General features: G+C 44.4%; 1 protein-coding gene across 26 annotated transcripts in view; it reads right to left on the bottom strand.

Moving 5' to 3' along the window:
• Window positions 1–20,551, bottom strand: part of Zasp52 (Z band alternatively spliced PDZ-motif protein 52) — a 244,275-nt gene that overhangs the window by 153,894 nt on the left and 69,830 nt on the right. Inside the window, exon 1 of one of the 26 annotated variants that reach the window (XM_076186795.1) lies at window positions 2,116–2,142. The exons of the other annotated variants lie outside the window; for them this stretch is intronic. Within the exon in view, the coding sequence (XP_076042910.1) occupies window positions 2,116–2,127 (12 nt within the window). The 5' untranslated portion in view covers window positions 2,128–2,142. Of the gene's footprint in view, window positions 1–2,115; window positions 2,143–20,551 lie in introns of those variants that run through there. 26 annotated transcript variants of the gene reach the window in all.

The raw sequence follows: 20,551 nt of genomic DNA, 5'->3' as shown, positions 1-20,551 counted from the left end.
AGAGAGAGAGAGAGAGAGAGAGAGAGAGAGAGAGAGAGAGAGAGAGAGAGAGAGAGAGAGAGAGAGAGAGAGAGAGAGAGAGAGCTGTGCGTGCGTGCGTGGTCAGCCTCAATACAAGACAAGTAGACATGTACACTCTTACTCTCGCTCTCTATCACTCCCTACTGCGCGACTTGACGTCACAGCCTTTCCTGGGAACGCTAATTGGATTCGATGCAATTTATGAAATTCTGTTCCCCATAAGGCCTTCTACAATCGGATTCCTGCCCACCTTTTTGGTAGAAATTATACCTATAATTCTTCCACCGTGGGAAAGATTCCAAGAGATAATACAAATATGAAGAGGAGTGTGCCTGAGAGTGAGCGTGAGACTAAGTGGATGGAATCGGAGTCTGCTACCGGTCGTAGGTGAGGCAGTAGTAGTACTGGATGGAGAACAGAGTCTAACCGGCACCGGGTAAGGAGGGACATAAACTAACCGGTACCGGATGGAGGTTAGAACCTACCGGACGGGTGTTTTAGCCTACCGGTAACGGGTAGGGTTAGCAGCCCTACCCACTTTCGGGCTCTCTTCCCTTCAGAGCCGCGTGGGTGGCAACAGGGGTACAGATCTCGGATGGAGGGGAGGAATCCCAGTTATGTGGGGCGGATATGGGCGGGGATGGGGGGAAGGGGGGCGTGGTGTTTAGGTTGGGTTGAGAGATGGGGTGGGGGAGGGGGAGCGTGGTGTTGAGGCTGGGTTGGGGGTGGGGGTGGGGGAGGAGAGCGGTACCAAAGGAAGTGTCCATCAGTGGAAGCAAACATTGCTGAGTATACAAACTGGGCGGGTTGCAAATTGGGCGTGAGCAGGATGAGGAAAAACGCGGGTTTATGTATGGGTACAGGAACGAGTACGAGTCCATTTAGTCAGTCAGGTTAGGTCATTCAGGTCAAATTGGGTAAGTCAGGTCAAATAAATCAGTCATTCAGGCCAGGTAAGTCAAGTCAAATAAATCAGTCGTTCAGGCCAGGTAAGTCAGATCAATCTGATCAATTTGTTAGGTCAGTTAAGTCTTGAGCCGGTCTATTGACCCAATTATGTCGAAGTAAAATTTCTACGTGTTATGCATAATTTCTTTGAGTTCTTTACAGTATAAAGTATTTATTTAAATAGAAAATACATAAAAAATTAAAGTAATTCTAAAGTGAGAAACACGATGTGGTTCAAGCCTGTACATGTTCCCAAACCGTAAGCACAAGTACAACAGTGCAATTGTAAATATGTACAGAAGTACATTCATGTGCACAAGTAGTTTCGATAGTCTGTTCATCATGTAAAGTTTATATCAACGTGATTCAAAGTTATTCCCAGATCCAACAGATGGCGTTAGCAAGTTCCCGCGTTTCAAATAATAATCACACATGTCTGTCGCAAAGCTATCCGGGGTTCCTAGAAATACAAGTCCCATGCGCTACCGTTGTACCACACAGAGCATCATAAAACCCGTCACCAGGTATGATATTGTACCCGCTATAGACGGCTTTGATTATATGAAAAACTTCCTGTCATGAGTGATTTACTTATCATGTTTACATAATAAAAAGTTGACGATGAATTCCGTATCAACACAAAGAACGTATATAGTTTTTACTGTTTAATGACATGAAAATCACAAACCGTCAACTGACATATTATACGTCTTTCAAAGGGTGGCTGTTCCTTTAACCTCCCCTCGTTTACATCTCCCTCAGGTCGACCACGTTGATGTTTACGTACTCTTAGTTTACACAAGAAAGACGTTTGTCTAGATTACAGCGTCTAGAAAAAGCATGACAGCAAAACATTTCGAGCCATAACGAGAAAGAAGAAGAGGAGGTTGAGAAAGAGGAGAGGAGTAGATGATGAGAGGTAGGACCAAGTTAACGGAAAGAGAGGAGGGATGTCAAATAAATTAATAAATATGTAAATGCACTTGCAGGTTCTACTGTGCCTGATACTCAACCGATGGTAACGTCCAATAGGTGAGAAAGAGAGAAAATATTATTTTACTTCACTAAGTCACTTTATACTGTTCCGCCATCAGTCTTGCTCGGCCAAGGGAAACTCATCCATTAGTGAAAGGAATTGCCAGTTACCTTGGTGTACATCTACACCCCAAGAGCTGCTAGTGTTCAGTCCGTCGGGGCGTCCGGATATCGTTACCTGCAACAAAAGAAATGAAAATTAGTATTCCGGGATTGACCGCCTCATTTTTATATATACCAAGTTGTGATTCACGTACAACAGCATCCATTCCAGGATCCTGCCAGCGAGTTCCTCTTGGTGTCGTTCTTGTTGGAATAAAGGTGGCGGCACACTAGGCTAGCATGCTACTTGCTTTTGCTACTTCGTTTGAGTAGAGACGACTTCCGTTACAATGTTATAAACTTCCGTCATTAACATTTCAGTCATGTGTCTAACATTCGCATTCTAGGTTCAACTCCTTTTAGTTCGTCATTCAGCTTCTCACTGTGTGATGCAAGTGTTGGCATATGGAAATTCGAAAAACAAAGATCGTAACCGAAGTCGTTTCTACTCAAACAAAGTAGCAAAAGCAAGTAGCATGCTAGCGAGAAATGCCTAATGTGCCGCGACCTCAAGTTCTTCCGAATCGAGGCTCAAGAACTCACGGTGGCAGCACACTAGGCATTTCTCGCTAGCATGCTATTTGCTACTTCGTTTTAAATTCTCGTCGTAAAACTTGTTTCCCCAGCTCAGTGGTTCACCACCGTGAGGGAGAACATGAAGATAAGAACAAGGAGAACAAAGAACAAGAACAAGAATAATAATAATAATAGCAATAAAAACAAGAATAAGAATAACAAGAACAAGAATAATGATAATAATAATAATAATAATAAGTAAAAGAGGAATAAGCACAAGAACAAGAAAAAAGAACAAGAACAAGTAGAAGAACAAGAACAAGTTCAAGAATCGGATCAAGGTCAAGAACAAGAAGGATAATGAGAATAACAAGAATAAGATTAACAAAAAGGAAAACATAACAAATTGAGATACAGAGAGGAAAGAACTTGTTCGTACATTAACAAGGATAATAAGAATAATGAGAAGGAAAAAAGACTAAGTTAAGATAAAGAAGAGAAAAGAACTTGCTTTACAGTAAACAATTTCCGCAGTCGTTCGCGGCCACACCTAGAAACGGTCGGTAACCTCGAAAGGTTGTTAAAAAAGAGTGTCAGCCCTGCATTTTTCGTAATCGTTCGAACGGAACCCAAAAGCGACTGTGAAAACGGTCGTCCATAGTCCAGAGAGGAAAGGTGTGTGGGGGGGGGAGACCCCGTTTTACATTCAGAGTATATTGCCAGGGTCCTACGCTGCCCTCGATGGGCACAACATGACTGGCTATTTTTTGCTGTGCGAGCCCCACCTTTGGCTGGAATTTTGATGGTTCTCCACGCTCATGCGTTCAAGTAGTTTGTACGTGGTGTGTGTACTGTATATGAGGCGCCTGTGCATGTGGTGTGTGTGTGTGTGTGTGAGAGAGAGAGAGAGAGAGAGAGAGAGAGAGAGAGAGAGAGAGAGAGAGAGAGAGAGAGAGATAGATTAGCGTGACCCCCCGCAGTTCAAGTTCTCCCTACTTCTTCCTCGTCACCTCATTCATGACGTGACGAATGCCACGTGGCTCAGATCAAACTCCGGAGGCGTGGTTGGTCGTCCACCGGGGGTCGACCTGTGTTCGTGCCTTTTTGAGTACCTTCCTCGACCTGTAAGTTTCTTCTACCTGCCGCCGGTAAAAAAAATTGTCGGGTAGTGTCTTGCTCACTAAGCGTTTCCATCGTACCGAACAAGGTTCTTGCAAACAGCGTGTCAATTCTTAGCTCGATCACTTCAAGTAGGAGTAGGAAAACCGAAGGAGGAACGAGGAAAAATGTTGTGATAATAAAAAAACTGTAAAAAGTCAAAACAAATAAGAGGCAGAAGGGGGAAGGGCAAGGGGAAGAGTTGGTGGAGGAGGAGAATGCGGAACAGGAGGAGGAAGAAGAAGAGATGGAGGAGCGGGAGAAGGCAGAGGAAAATAATTAGGAGCAGGAGGAGGAAAAGGAAGAGGAGAAAAAAGAAGAGACGGAGGAGTAGGAGGAAGATTAAGAGGAGAAGGAAGAGGAAAGAGAAGGAGGAGGGACGAGGAGAATTCAAGAAATTTCAACGAAATGAATGTGGGAGAACAGTGCAGCAGCACCTACCCCAACGAGCTCACGCTACAGAAACTGCCAACAAACCAGAATAAACAAACTGCCAACCACGAGGACAACCATGCCCAAACACATCGGCACACCTAAGTAGATATTCTCTCTCTAAGAAAAAAAATGTATCCAAAGTATTCGGAAGTTAGGTTAAGACAATTTTATTTTAACTGTTGAAAGTGACTGGATGGCCTGATTCGGGTTTTTTCAAATAAACCACAGCGAAGTTGTCGAGGTTATGTTTCGATTATGACCTCGGATTCCAGGTATTGTGACCTTAGACCGCTCGTGGGGGAAGTGCAACGATTCCGACAGTTGGACATTCTTCATACGACCACTGGGGCTAAACTAATGACCTGAACAAATTTCTTGCAACTTAACCCAACATGTCCATATTCTGTAACTTCCCTTGTGGCTTTCGTTCCTATAGAAATGCTGCGAACTTCATGAATTCTAGTGTGACTAACAAATTTATCCTGCTCTATTCAAGGGTTAGGATCCAAGTCCATTTATGATCCCAAGAGAGAGAGAGAGAGAGAGAGAGAGAGAGAGAGAGAGAGAGAGAGAGAGAGAGAGAGAGAGAGAGAGAGAGAGAGAGAGAGAGAGAGAGAGAGAGACAGAGAGGAGAGAGAGAGACAGAGACAGAGGAGAGAGGAGAGAGAGAGAGAGACAGAGGAGAGAGAGAGAGAGAGACAGAGGAGAGAGAGAGAGACAGAGGAGAGAGAGACAGAGGAGAGAGAGAGAGAGAGGAGAGAGAGAGGAGAGAGAGGAGAGAGAGAGAGAGACAGAGAGAGAGAGAGAGAGAGAGAGAGACAGAGAGAGAGAGACAGAGAGAGAGAGAGAGAGAGAGAGAGAGGAGAGAGAGAGAGAGAGAGAGAGAGTAGGGGGTATTCATTGTCTCTAACATCATTTTGAATGTATGTGGGGAAAGGTGTGGGGGGTCCACTAAATTCTATCCAACTGACCACGGTATTCCCCGAAATGAGGAGCTCGTCTACTTCGAACTTCTATTGACCAAACCTAAGGCCAGAGGTGCAAAGCAACCTTGAGAGCCGTGGCTCCAAAACATCCATTACGACCCAACAAACTCGCAATGTTTTTCTCGGGAACTTCCTAACGAGATTTAACTAACAATGTTGTGAGGTTTCCTCCACCCCCCCCCCATCGCCTACATTAATTAACCAAAATAAATCCGGTTATAACAACCCAATAAACCTGCGTCGACTCCGCGAATCAAGACAAGGTCCAACACGACCAGTTAACATTTTGCTCTCCGTCTGAATAAAATCACCTGGCGGCAGTCAGTACAAAGCTATTGTGACCTAGATCCCGGAGAAAGGGTTAAAAATCGTAGACAACGACCTAGCATGCTCGACTCTTGAGCCTAAGCGCATTTACGGAGAAAGAAGCACTGCATGTGAGCGAGCGAGCGGCGAGGGAGCGGAGCGCCCGACTCCCCCTTCTGGGAACGACGTCGCCGCTCGGATCTTGTTCATTCAGGCGAGGTCACCTGGCGGCGCCAGAGTTGCTCGCCTTAGGTCACGTACCTGTTTACCTATATAAAAAAAAGGAAAAGATAATTAAGGGGGGAGGGGAGGCAGAGGGAGGAAGGCAGGGAGACTCACTTTTCTCTCTCTCTCTCTCTGTGTGTGTGTGTGTGTGTGTGTGTGTGTGTGTGTGTGTGTGTGTGTGTGTGTGTGTGTGTGTGTGTGTGTGTGTGTGTGTGTGTGTGTGTGTAGGAGGGCTTGGAACGAAGAATAACAAGAGTATGGAGCACAGAAAATACTCTGGAACACAAGCCCAAAACAGGTCCCAGCTGAGGAGAGAAGCTGATGGAAGAGTAGGGAATGCAAGAGAAGAAAGAACATAAAAGTAGACGAGAAAAAGGGGGGGAAGCGGAGAAAGATGCGGGCGGGGAAGGGAAGGGGAAGGAGAATAACATAAGGAGGAAGCACACCAGTATGGGAGGCGGGTGTAAGGAAGGGGGAAGGAGGGAAGTAAGGAGGAAGGAAGGGGGAAGGTGAATCAGTAGAGGGAAAGTGAGCCAGGGTGGGGACGGGAGAAGGGAAGGGGGGGAGAAGGGAAGGGGGGGAGGGGGAAGGGGGGAAGGGGGAGGGGGGAAGGGGGAGGGGGGAAGAGGGAGGGAGGGAAAGAAAAAATGCCTGGCGCTTGGCGTGCCCCCGGCGCCTGAGCTGGGTGCCAGTGCCAAGCAGGAGAGAGCGCCCACACAAGAGAGAGTGCCTGCAGGGCCATTTGCAATCCCTCTCAGCCCATTTGCTTTATCGATTTATTTCTCCGCTTTACTTCCGCATTCTCAGGCAGTACGCCCTCGGTGTCCCTGTGCATCTCCTCTACTTATATTCCCCCTAACGAGTCGTCGGTCATTTGAGGAATGACCAAGTGGGGCATCTTTTAATGGCTTCCACCAACCCGTCTCTGATGCACGGGGTACTATCACCACTGCTGTTCCCGCCGCCACCACTGCCAGAATTAATCACCATGATCACCGTTGCCGGTAGCTCCACTACCACCACCACTATAACCCCGATCTTCACATTAATATTATCAATACCAGTGTTGTAATTCCATTACCACTGGCTTCCTCACATCTCAATCACCACCACACCCTCCTCCATCACCACCACCAGCTCTCTGCATACCTTAGCGATATATTTACTCATTTTCGGGAGGATGACAAATTCATGACTGCCTGACGGTGGAATCCAAGACCATGACGAGTCTCGTCCCCCCCCCCATTACCCCTCACCCCCCACCCTCCACCCGAGTCTGCTAAATCCGCCATTCTACATCTACGTGTCTCTCGCTGGGAACCGTGGTCCAGTGCTCAGCATCCTGTGACCACAACATGTAGATTGTGGTTTCTTGTCCCTCCTTACACACTTTGACGTCAGCAAAGGAAGCTTGCTCACCGTTACACTGCAGATCACTGCAATGCGAAGCTGAAAACCAACCCAAGAGCTGGAGAATTACTGCTAGTGAGCTTTGAAGATTTATTCTGGCTTCCGACAGAAGACTTCATTCGGCCCAAAGGAAACATTGTAAACAACAATTTAAATATACGAATGCAACTAAATGAAAACTAATAAAATAATATTTCCTCTCATTATGTGGGTGTGGGTATATGTGCGTGGGCGCATGCATACCTATTATCAGAAACTATCTGCTTTACAGTGGCTGATGGAAGGTGCAGGAGGCCAACTGAAACCTTGGGAAGGTCGCAGAGGCTAAGGTTGAAAGGCGCTACGTGCTTACATGTATGTAACAAAGCACACAATTAAAGACGGGACTAGTCATCAGCCTCAAACCCTAGCTAATAACCAGACCCATTAGTGAAATGAAACGCACACATACACACAGTGTGCAACATAGCTATAGAGACCTCCTTGACACAAAGTCCAAATATCAACCCTTAGGCTGCCACAGCCACACACCCAACAAACCACTAACTGGCCTGCCCCCTGGGCTGCATACCCTCCCCACCTGCCCACCCACGTACTTCGTCATCGGTCCTGCTCGCTATACTCCGAGTCCCGACACACACACACCCCGACCCCAATTCAGGACTTTTCTAAAAACCGATCGATCAACTAAAATATTCCTTCCCACACTTGTGTACGTCATTGATTCCTTAACAAAATAAAACAAAACACACACACACGGCTGCCAGCTGATGTTTAAATGGTCTAAACCCTAATGAGCAATCGACAGAAACCAATCTGGAGAGGCCAACACACACACAAAGTACACAGCAACATATACTTGCAGGAACATATTTCCCGCACCAACACAAGACATGCGCAAATGTAATGTACAAAGGGAGAAGAAAAAACGAAGACATGCACACACAATCACACAGCTCACACATACACCATCAAGTGAAATGGAAAGTCTGAATGCGGTTGGATTGCGCAAGAGTCCAAGTCCCTGTATACTAAATACTGTTTGTAAAGACAGGACATTACGGACTGGCTCAAAACTGTGGCACTTGACTAAATACACACAGGCAAACCTGAAATTCATAACACGTGGTCTCAAGTTTCTTCGCAAACAACTTGTTATCGCATTGAACTACGTGCACCACACTTGACATTTTTCGAGGGCCAAAGATTCATTAACGTCTCGTGTGCTTTGGTTACGTCAGTCTTCTTTACATAAATATTTCTCACAACACACAAATATACACTTAGTGTCTTGAATTACTACTTCACCGGTGCAATCGTCCCTGGAAATGGCGACTTAGGTGATTTATGGTTAGCATAATATTCACTTTAAGATTACGTTTGGTGTAAACAACGCATTTCCGTTGCCTTATATTAAAGATTAAATTATTCTTAAGAACAGTAACTAAATTTTACTCTAACCACTACCAGAAATTTTATTTTAGGACGGGTCTAGTAACTAAAAGGATATCCCACATATCTTTCATAAACTAATTAAGATCGTATAAATTTAGCTACATTATCACAAGTCATCCGCTCTTAAAACTGTTGACGCATTACGACGCCAGTCGAGCGTGAGACAGCTACTCCCCCCTTCCTCATATTAAAACATCAGGAAAATACCTGCCATGCCAGGCTGTTTACTACCAGTGATGACGTCGTGTCTACACAAACCATATCCCCTGGTTGGCTACAAGAGCAATGACGTCACATACTGGGAGAGTTATACCTTACAATGCCCGTGATAGTGCGAATAAAACACGTTGCCCGGATTTTAGTATTAGGCAATTTGTTGAAAATAGACCTGTGTAGTCAATGGGCTGTTGGAGTAGTTTCCGCGTTCCGCGCTAACCTGGACAAAATCCAATGTTTATTTTTTTAACTAATTAATAGTCCTCACCTTGACATCCCATCTTCGTGATTAACGACCACAACATTACAAGTAAACGTGGTAGCTGTCCTACAACGATCTTCCTTGCAGCTTTGCTTACGACAGTCTGTCGTAAAGTACTGTACACATTCGTATTTCTCATCTACTTCCGAATCACAACTAATCTGGAGAGCTGCCAGTTAAGGAGATTATTCTTGCCGAAATGCATATGGACTAAGTTTAGTATACAACTTCAATTATGCTTTATAGGAAGATCCAACTCAAATCAAGTAATGCATCACTGAAGAAATGGGCACTCCAGACATCCAGCACCACTGCAGACGTCAGAACCTGACACGATATAGTACTATGTAAATGCATCTTATTGCTTCAATGTAGATTTGTTTACAAGAATCGCTAACGCTCAACTAAACGTACATTTGATTTTTTTTCATAAATCACAACTATTTCTGGCGCTGCACCTCATACATATCGGAGAGCCTTGCTCAGTAACCTAGCCCAACCCATCTCGCAGGTCAAAGAAATAAAATTCAAGAATAACTCGTCACAACGATCAGATACAATCTTCGCTCCCTCTTACTCTCCCCCTCCCACCATTCCCCTCCTGACGCTTCATCTTCAACCGCCGTTCGCTCGCTTTCAAGTTCAGCCCCTCTCCAAGGTTGTCGACAATTGTCGTTCCAGTTTTTCAGACGGATGTGCGTCTTCCTTCCGCGCAGCAGCTGAACTCACTGGAATGAACCTGGCTTGCGCAATGAAGCGGCGTGGCGCTCGTCTCCGTGGGCTGTGGGAGGGGCAACAGCGTGTCTGATAATGCAAGGCGAAAACGAGGGAGAGGAAGATGTTACAATGGCGGCAGCGCAACAGTGGGGTTTCCACAACGGGCTACGACGAAGGCAATCGAACATGTTTTTCAGAAGTTTAACCAGTGGAACATTAAAACTTCAAACAATGTCGCATACAACTGTGCCCGCGACGATTTTTCCTTTTACATAGGCTACTTCCTCGAAACATTATTAATAGTCCGTGGGGCCCATGGAAGGAGAGGTGGGGAGAGGTGCAACAGGGTTTGTGAATGGGGGCCCGAAGATACTTTCTTTGTTGCACATGGACAGTGGGCACCATAAATCAAGATAACCTAAGAACTAGGTTAGCTTGGATGTCTATGAAAACACGGGAACACACCCTTGCCTCTTGTATCACCACCATACAAGTTTTTGTGCCCGAGGCGCTGGTAAAGCGTGTTGATGTTCTGAAAAGACGCCTCGAACGAAGGATTGCCCAAAGAACAATTTGTAATGCAATTGAAATGTGTATGCTACAGATATCAAATACGATTTATGGGATATTGGATGGATGCTCCCTGGCTAACATAACCCGTATCAACCGCATTCTTCTCGTTATCTTCACAACCTTTCCATCGCAAACGCGAGCACCCTAATCCTCACCCAAATGCCAACAAGCAAGCAAACAGGCAGGCAGACAAGCAAACAGGGAAAATACACACCACTCCAGCATGTCAGTACTCGAGGACCTCCCCCTTCTTGGACACCACGGCACAGGAAAGGCCCACTTGAAGGCACGGGGTCCGGTGAGGCCCCTAGAGGGAGTAAGCAGGCGTCTGCTAGCGGGTGCTGCTCGTCGCGTTCGGGTGGAGAGTCCACATCAGACGTTTTGCTGTAACCACAGATCCTTTGCCCTCTGTGGTCGAACAGCGTGGACAGGTAACGGCGATCAGTAACTGTCATAAATCAAGTCAGATTTGCGTAACTTAGGACAATGGCCTGGGATACATTCTGAGATACAAAAGGAATTCAAGTCATCGGCATTTGAATTCAAATTAATATACTGGTTTGATTTACGGAGAAACCCTAACCGGGTATTTTCTCTTAGCCCTTTAGTCGGTCTTTGAAGTGCAAATATAAATGTGAAATGACACGTGGAATGTCACGAACAGGTGGATTGAGGCAAAAATTGCTTGAGCGGTATGGAAATGAGAATTGAAAAACGAATGTTTATTTGTGAGTTCATGTGTGCTCACGCCACTCTCAGGTGAAACAAGTCACGTGACACTGGTGCAAGTGAAACACGTCACGCTGTACTGGTGTAACTGGGCCAAGTCATGACAGGTTTGAAATTAAAATTCGTTACACAAGCATTGGTTCACGCGGACCGAATGAAAGCACTTTCAAGTTAATAAAAAATGGTATTCAATCACCAATCATTTGGACACCAATGTTCAAAGGTACCTCCAAAAAAATTCCCAATAGTTTCACGACTACGTCACTCCTACGAACTTCCCCATCTCTCCAGCTTTTGCCTGGTCCTCTTCCACGCTGGCCGTTTCGCGGAATCTTGTAATGTGCGCCCCGTGGCAGGTATATTTCAGCCTCACTTCACAAACTGTTAGTCCAGGTTTTAATTCAGTAGCTACTGGTGACATATACTTGCTAAGAATATCCCAGTACCAATGACAAAAGGTAGGCTTCACCTCACAGCCAAACACTTTCCGAAGAAAGATCTTCACACCATGTATTTCAAGTGGAATAGAGAACAAGTTGTATCGTCCAATTCATTCCACTTGACCAGATGGAAATGTTCACACTTATCCCTAGGTGGAAGTCATGCACCGTGTAGGTGGAGCCAATGTAATTGGCGGTATCTTCCACTCCAACCCCCTACTAGTCCAGACGGAATTTCTGGGGGATGTCAGGATTTTCATGGAATGTGGTCAGTATATACCTGGAGATAGTTGAAATTCCTGGAGCATTAAACACGTCGACAGCCTGATTTTGGTCTCGTCGGCAGTCACACTGGCATCTTATTGGCGTGAGACAAAGTTTTCCATCCTAGAATGCATTTTGTTCTGGCTACGACGCTTCCTTGTATTCTGGTTGCGTTTGACTATTTCGTCCAGTCAGCCAAACTATTTCATTCATCACAAAGGCACCCTTTCAGTAACCAAGGGGTAAAGGACCGAGAAATAAGTTTTTGTCAGCGTAAGCGGAGTCTTCCACCCCAGCCCTTACTGCACTATAGTACCACACCTTCCCATCCCGACGTCCAAAACCACCCACACCCACCTACTCTGGCAGGACAATTTTGGAGAGAACTTGGGACTAATGACAGTGGTGATAATAATGAAAAAAGGATAATGGAAACTGGTGGTAATTATTAAGTAATGGTCGTGAGTAATGATGGTGATTACAGTAAATAGTCCCGATGGGCATGAAAACCAGGTGCTGATTGTGACAGGTGGTGATAAAGAAAGGTGACGTGTAATGTGTAAGGAGTGATGAATGCAGTGCAGGGTAGCAAGAACCATCGACTGTAGTGGGGGCGAATGGAACAAGAGAGGCATCGAGGATGTTAACCGAAATTCACGAATAGTTTAATGCGTATTTTTTTTTTTTTAATAAAGTAATCTCGTTTTTATTTTTTCAGAAATGGATACAATTGTCAAAATATAACTAGGACCTCCATACTTTCTTGTAGTACATTTGTACTGAGGCTAATGCGAATATTATATATATATATATATATATATATATATATATATATATATATATATATATATATATATATATATATAAACACACACACACACCACACTTTTTTAACGTTTAAGGCAGAAAAATCTAATTGCGTTTCCCATGAATTCACAGGAAGAGAAGAATGTGTATCCAATGGATAGAGCCTCTTTTGAGTAAGGGCGTCGTTGAATGACTGATACTGTCCCTATTAGCAGTAGTAAGGCAGTACCAAGGACGACACACGTGCAGTATTCGTGAGGAGAGGGCGGTTTGGTGCAGTACTGTGTGCTAGTCAGCCAGAGGAAGATAGGAAGCGATGGCACCAACCATATTTTTTTTTCCGTAACGGAGATTTCAACGTCCAAAGCCATGATCAACACTCGGGACACTAATACAACTTGTCCGGACCCTTTCCAGAGTGCAACTTCGAGGGAAAAACAGACTCTAATACTTAGAAAGAAATATAAAATATAATAATAAAACCGTGGCATGTGGCAATACCTCAAGTGTACGACGACATCGGGCAACTGTCCCAACCGTCTTCCCGCCCAAACTAACCTCTTGCATTCCTCTCGCACCTCTCGCTCGCCCTCCACCTCCACCTTCCTCCCAACAGACAGGGTCATGCCCTCTGTCTACCTTGTCCACCTGTTGGCTCTTACTATCCTCTCTCCATTTCCGACCCCTGAAACTTTGGCCTCCACTTGTACCCAAGTGCCTCTACGCCACAACCATCCACAAAGAAGTTTAACCACCATAACCTTATCAACGAGCAAACTGTTGCCCATCTACCCTACGTCCTTGTAGATTTCTGTCCCTTACTCAGCCTCCTTCCACCTCCCGGATGCCATTCCCACCCAACTACCTGCGAGATACCTTGTGGAGGAACTGGCTGGGCTTTGGTAACAAGGATCAGATTTTTATCTGTGGGAGGTGGGTGGGGAGATCCAGGCTGAAAGTGGTTAAAATTATCTTGTTCAACCTTTATTTGGTGCATCACCGATGTGTGTGTGTATGTAAACTATATATATAATTATATATATATATATATATATATATATATATATATATATATATATATATATATATATATACACCAACTGGCAAACTAGTTCACTGAAGACGGTTCCTGGATTGACGGAGTTGTTGATCGCTTTGCCACCCTCCCCTCCATGACTTAAACTGAAGTTAACACCCTAACCCCGTTAAAATACAAAAACAGTGTCTATCAGTGTCAAAACTTTGACACGGGTGATGCATTTCTCTTGTAATTAATACGTCTTCCCCATGCATATCACCCTCCCTCCTCCGTGTCACTTTCTTGTTCACTACCAGTCTCTCATTCGTACATTAAAACATATAATGTGTGTTTTTTTAAGTCAAGAACGGCGATGAATTATACGAAATATTATACAAGGATCAACTAAATCTCGAGGCCATGTTCCAAGAGATAAGACCTGGCGACACCAAGGTAGTCGAGAAGGCACATTTTACGCGCCAGGCAAGCAACACGCGACATTACATGCTACCGTTACACCCTTACCAATTTTATTATAGCTAACGACAGTCTATTTTATTCAGTACAGTAGGAGCAGGGCATAACCGTTTATTAAAACGGTCAGGATTCTAGGCTGATTCCGCCGACATTGCCATTTATTCTACTGTGGATGGCGTTACTTTATCATATTCGATTGTGTGTGGGGTGGGGGACATCAGGAGTTATCAGGCATGACTGAACGAGTGACGTCGCGACCAAGAAAAATATAAATTCCTCGTAAAGTGACGGTAGTGTTGCAACTGTTCTTGAAAATTCTTTGGCTTTCGACCTTTTTCCATCTGTTGCCAGTACGATGTTCCTCGAATAAACATTCATAAATTGTAGCTTCCAATGTGTATTATATTCCTTCACTTGTTTATTCTTCCCTTTAACCTTTTATTACAATAGTGTCAATCCATGTTTACCATTTGAAGCTTTACACGTTGCTTCACATATATATCAATAACCGATCGAACAATGGAGCGAAAACTACTGAACAAATCTCAATGAAAAATGACATAAGCATTATGGAGAGCAAACCAAGAAACTAATCGAAATCTTGGAAGTCAAAAAAAGTTTAATTGCGATTTATCTAAAAACATTACATGGTGATGTCGACCATAACTTGCCCATAGACGTTGCTGCACGTTCGGTGGCGCTCAAGTGGAGTTCCCACGAGCAGATTGGAGTTTAATTGATTTCGCAAACGTCAGACGACTTCCTTTACAGGCTGATCAGGTCTCGATCTATTTGCACTTTCATCAAGCTGGGACCCGTCCCATTGCTGAATAACCTAATGCTTGTTACAATATACCGGTAATTATAAAGTGTTACGGGAACTCCATGCATTGTTACCGTTATTTGCAGCCCGACTTTCGACATTCGAAGTTCCTGGCCACGTTTTCAAAGGCCCGCATAGGTGGGTACAAGTGGATTTTGTTACATTATGTAGGCAAACAGTGAAGGACGACCGACTATCTGCTCGACCGTTATGGTAAAATACAGTAGTTACGAGTCTTTACTAGTGCATGAACACTTTCGCATGGAATTCACTCGACCTTACAAATTCTCCAGAATTCTTCTGCACGCTAGATGGCAACACCCCAGCAGAGATCTTGCTTCTTTCATGCGTGGGCAAAGAATCGCTTTAATATCTTGATTACGTCCAAGTACCACATATTTTATACTGATTAATACCAAACGATTGTGTTCCCTTTAAGGAAGGGGGGGGGGGAGGCGATAGCGAGTCAGATGATTAACACCTGCCCTACAGCTGACACCATCTACAATATTTAATAATGAATGAATATCATGTATATATATATATATATATATATATATATATATATATATATATATATATATACATATATATATATATATATATATATATTGTACTTCGGAGGACGTCCCTGGAGTTGATTTAAAAAAAAAATCGAACGTAAGACTGCAACCGTAAATAGAATAACAAAACGAAACAAAACAATTCAATGAAAAAAAAAAATCAATGGTTATAAGGTAGAGGATTGGAGTGCACAGCGATAATCTCCCATGGCACGTCAAGCCGCTTATCGCGGTTATCAGTCTATCAGCTGCCGACACTTTCAACCGCACCACCGCAGCCTCCTTAACCACCTGACCAACCAAAGGCTCGAGATTACTTGAACGAGTCAATGTATACAGGTGATGCGATACCAGGGAATTCATCAATTCTAATCCCCTTCCTCCCTCCCTCCATATCTCTTCTTCTCTCCCTCCTTCTTTCCGTCTCTTCTCTCCCTTCTTCCCTCGCTCCTCTCTCCCTTCTTCCCTCGCTCCTCTCTCCCTCCTTCCCTCGCTCCTCTCTCCCTCCTCTTCTTCTGTGTTTAGAGGAGAGGAGAGGGGGGAACTCACCTGATAATTGTTAATTACAAAACAAAATAAATACTACCATTTGTAGTAGCAACTAAACTATGAAGTGACTGTGCAGATAACTATTCAATGTCCCCAGTCGTACTTTTGTATTGCAATGAATTAAAACATCACTAGTCCATTTGCATGTCAGAACGGAACACTTGTAAATAAAATAACAGTATTGTGTATAAAAGTAATATTTTTTATCAGTTTGACTTCCACCCATACCGTTGCAATTTTCTTAACCATTTTCTTGTCCAATGAAGATCGTCTGGTTTGAAATGGAAATTTCGTCAGCATATTTCTCATTACAACGAAAATTTAACAATCTGCCGACAAAGAGAGACACAAATGAACACATCTTGCCAACATAAAAACCAGTTTAACATTTTACGTAACAACAACGATTACTTATCTTTATTAGTTTTATCGGAACAAACAAAACTCCATATCTCTGTCTTCGGGGAGGAGGTACTACAGTACAACAACTATCTCCCTCAATGATAATTCATTTCCTTTAATCATATACAAAATCTAAAAACACTATTACTTCTAAACTCTCCTAACACGGGAACACAAAGCCTAGTCAATATTCAAGATGTGAGGAACCTTAAGGTGGACTAGGCATTTCTCGCCAGCATGCCCATTTTCTTTTGCTACTTCGAGTAAAAAAGACTTCGGTTACAATATTCTAGACTTCCGGAAGAACATTTCATTAATGTATCTAACATTCGTATTGAAACTTCTTAGTTCATCATTCAGCTTGTCACAATGTGACGCATTTGAATTTTTTTTAAAAACAAAAGATCGTAATCGAAGTCGTTTTTATTCAAACGAAGTAGCAAAACCAAGTAGCATGCTAGCGAGAGAAAGGTTTAGTGTGACGCCACCTTTAGTTCCAACCGACTGAAGTACTGAACCAAGACGGCCACTCCCACCGTGGAAGGTGGGTGGGTGGGCAAGGTACCGACATCCACAACTACCTCATGCGTTATAACGAACCCCACCTGGCATTATGTAACTACGAAAACGTTCAAATAATTAATAACTCTATACACAGTAGTTCAATGATATTTTGACATAACTGTACGAATGAATTATATAGCCCCATCGCAATACACATGAAGAACAGCGAGGGAACCAGCCAGGTTTCCTCTACAATGCCTGCCTTCCCGCCTTCTTCCTTGCCTCCCTCCCGACCAAAGTGAGTCATACGAATGGGGGGAAGGGGGACGAGTTGTCCGTTCGGCCCACTGCGCACAGGTATGCGCCCGTTTGAATGGCAGTGAGTGAGCGCCTCGCAACGGGCACTATGCTATTATTCAAACTGCTGGTGGCGTCGTTTATCCAAAAGATGGATGGAACTAATGGACAAGGTGGAAGGGACAGGGAGAATACAAGTGGGCGGAAAAGGATAAATGGCAGGAAGAGGAGGATAAAAAGTAAGAGATAAGTGGACATGTAGGGAGAAGAGGATAAGTAGGAGACAGTTGTAGACAAATAGTAGGAGGGACATTAGATAGGAGGAAGACGACAGTAAACAGAGGAAGGAAGGGTACAATTGTAAGTAGAGGGAAGAGGGGGGACAAGTATGAGGGGAAAGAACAACGAGGGACAGGTGGCAGAGGCAAAGATACTGCGACCAAAAGCAATTCCGAGTGCTGAGTGACCACAACACCATGCTAAGAAGAAATATGCGAAGGAGAAGTTTGGAGAGCGAGACGTGAGGAAGTGGTGAGAATATTAAACATCCCAACTCCCACTCCCTCCTACGGTCATTTCCGCCCAGGATAGTTTCCTCTTCCCAGGTTCTCCCACGGAGCCCCCCCCCCAACACGTACGCTAAAAGTGGTTTTCCATCCTATTCTACACACAATTGAACATGATAAATAAAATGTAACCACTTGTAACCACTTTGTTCTAAATTTACCATACTCTAAAATATATGCTTCACTTTGAACCTTAAACTAACACTAATCCTTGATTTAACAATCCTAAGAAAACTAAATTCTATCCCGGGTCGGTGGGGAGGGAGTAGGGGGGGGGAATTGTAGAGGGAATGTCCGGAGGAAAAATTAGAGCATGGTTGTTTGTGTGCGTGTGCGCGTGCGCGTGCGCGCTGGGGAATCTGAAACTAGGGCAGTTAAGGATGAAGAGAGCTTGATAAAGAAAAATGGGAGAAAGAAAGAATTGTTACAAAAAAAGAGAAACAGAGGGGAAAAAGGAAAGTATCGGGCGATGAGTGAGGATCCTGTATGATTTCAGTCATTGACTGGCCAGAATACTAAAACGTACCGGTAATGCACAACATCAAATTTGAACCAATGTGACGTAACAAAACCGTTGGAAGCTATCTTACGGCCAAGCGTGACTGTATTGCAAACAATAGAGGTCGGCCGCTCGACGCCAATTACTTCTATTTACTTGTTTATTTACTTTAAGTATGTTCCACTAATGACGGCGAAAAATGATTCACCCTACCCCTTGGTGAAAAAGTTATCTTGTATAATAATAATAATGATTATAATACTACACGTGTTTAGTTCTTGTGGGACAAAGAGTAACGTCATCTTCTCATAGGATAACTGACGTCAAAGTGTGTCATTTCCTTAGGGTTGGGTGGGAGTTCACAAAATTCGAAGGTAATTTTCTCACAGGAAGGATTGGTGATACGTGCCACATGTATATACACATACGTTCATAAACATGATTATGCATACACACGTTCGTGCATATATAAACTCCTCAAGATAATGTGAACGGGGTAAAATTCGCGTTGAGAGCAGTCTGTTCACCGATTACCCGTCATCAGTGAGAATACACCACAAAATAGTAATAGTAATAATAATAATAATAATAATAATAATAATAATAATGATAAATAAATAAATAAATGCTGCGCCAGACTGAAGCCTCCCTTCACCTTTGTCATTTAGTAACCCATAACAAATTGATAAAATGCCCAAGTGCATTGAACGGGCCGAATCTGTGAAGACCACCTCGTTGATGGGACCACCCAAGGCGCATATTTTACCGCTCCAAAGGCATGCTATGCCCTATATGATAACTGCTGGCCCGCTGGGTCCAAACCCGTGTTCGAGTCTGGCCCCATGTCTAGTGGTGCAGGAGGTGGTGGTAGGTGGTGCCGCCACCGTCCATCATCAACTAGACGTGAGATAGACCTGACAATGCCACTGGAGGAGGACGGACCCGAGGCAGTGTCCCTTCGCAGGACAACACAAAGGGGCGAAGAGGATAAATCCTCTGAGGCATTGGGGTAGAGAGGTTGTGTGCGTGAGTGTGTGAAGAGAGTGGGCATGGATGAAGGAAGGAAAAATTTGTTCATTCGTGCTCTCCTCTTTCTCCTGCTCCTCACCCTATCCGCCGTCGCCCTCCTTATCCTCAAGTTCCTCTACCCATCTACTCCCTCTACCCCAGCTTCCTTCTGCAGACGGAGGACCGAGCGCAGCGCAGCCGTGCGTGACCCTTGGCGGTTCCGCGCCCCTGCCAAGCCACGGAGTGTCGCTCCACCTGCCACGCACAGGTCATGACAGGGCCACATGCGCCTGTGTGCCCGTGCGCGCGCGCGCGGCGCATTCCCCGAGTTCAGGAAAATGCAGCCTGTGGGTCACGGAATCTTAGAGGCCACTAACTCGTGCCACAAGGCGAGACGCCACTTATTTCACTCCAGGGTTTGTAGCCGTGGCCTCAAACTTCTTCATTAACTTCACGGGTCCCGTGATGCCATTTTAATCTAATGGACATTTGGTCAATGCCAGTATATACATTTTATATTGTAAACTGAGATCTAAACAGTCATTTGTGACTCATAAGACAGAAAACCAGTCATGATGTCATCGGACTAAGAAGACTAGGGGGGGAGGGTAATAGCTGTTGATCACGGATTCAGTACGTGATCCAAGATCGTGGTGAATCGCACTCGACAAATACACACACTCAAATATAATACACACACCGAAAACACGTGTTGCTCTCACGAATACACATTTACATGTGCAAACACAGCTCGCTTCCTCCTTTCACTCACCTTTACCTTCCCAAGCCCATCTGTGGTGAATGGTGGATGTCGTGGGTGGTGGAAGTGGTGGGTAGTGGATGTCGTGGCCATCAACCTACCCACCTGCGCAAAGTCACACTTTCCCGCCGCTCCACCAGAACATGACCTCATCCTTCCACGGAACTCTTGCAATCCATTCCCCAATTCCACTTCATCTATATACCTCCGCTTTGCCTTTCGTCCTTTGGACTCTTTGTCTTTCTATGATTCTTCATCCTACTATCCAATGTCCATCTCCCCCCACCTCTTTCTGTACAAGTAACATTTATTGAATTTCCTTCACTCACACACACACACAACCTACTTATGGAAAAGGAAATATTTCCAAAAGAATTATGGCACCACATGTACCCCTCGCCAATTCGGAACTATTACGATACCAAAGTTAACATTTCCAAGTAATTACAACCGTCAAGTCCCAGAGCAATTTATATAAAT

This window comes from Oratosquilla oratoria, chromosome 6 (assembly GCF_046742065.1).
Source record: "Oratosquilla oratoria isolate Oo_2021 chromosome 6, ASM4674206v1, whole genome shotgun sequence".
Classification (NCBI taxonomy): domain Eukaryota; kingdom Metazoa; phylum Arthropoda; class Malacostraca; order Stomatopoda; family Squillidae; genus Oratosquilla; species Oratosquilla oratoria.
The sequence above is the reverse complement of the archived record's forward strand: the minus strand, read 5'-3'. Positions and strand labels throughout refer to the sequence as shown.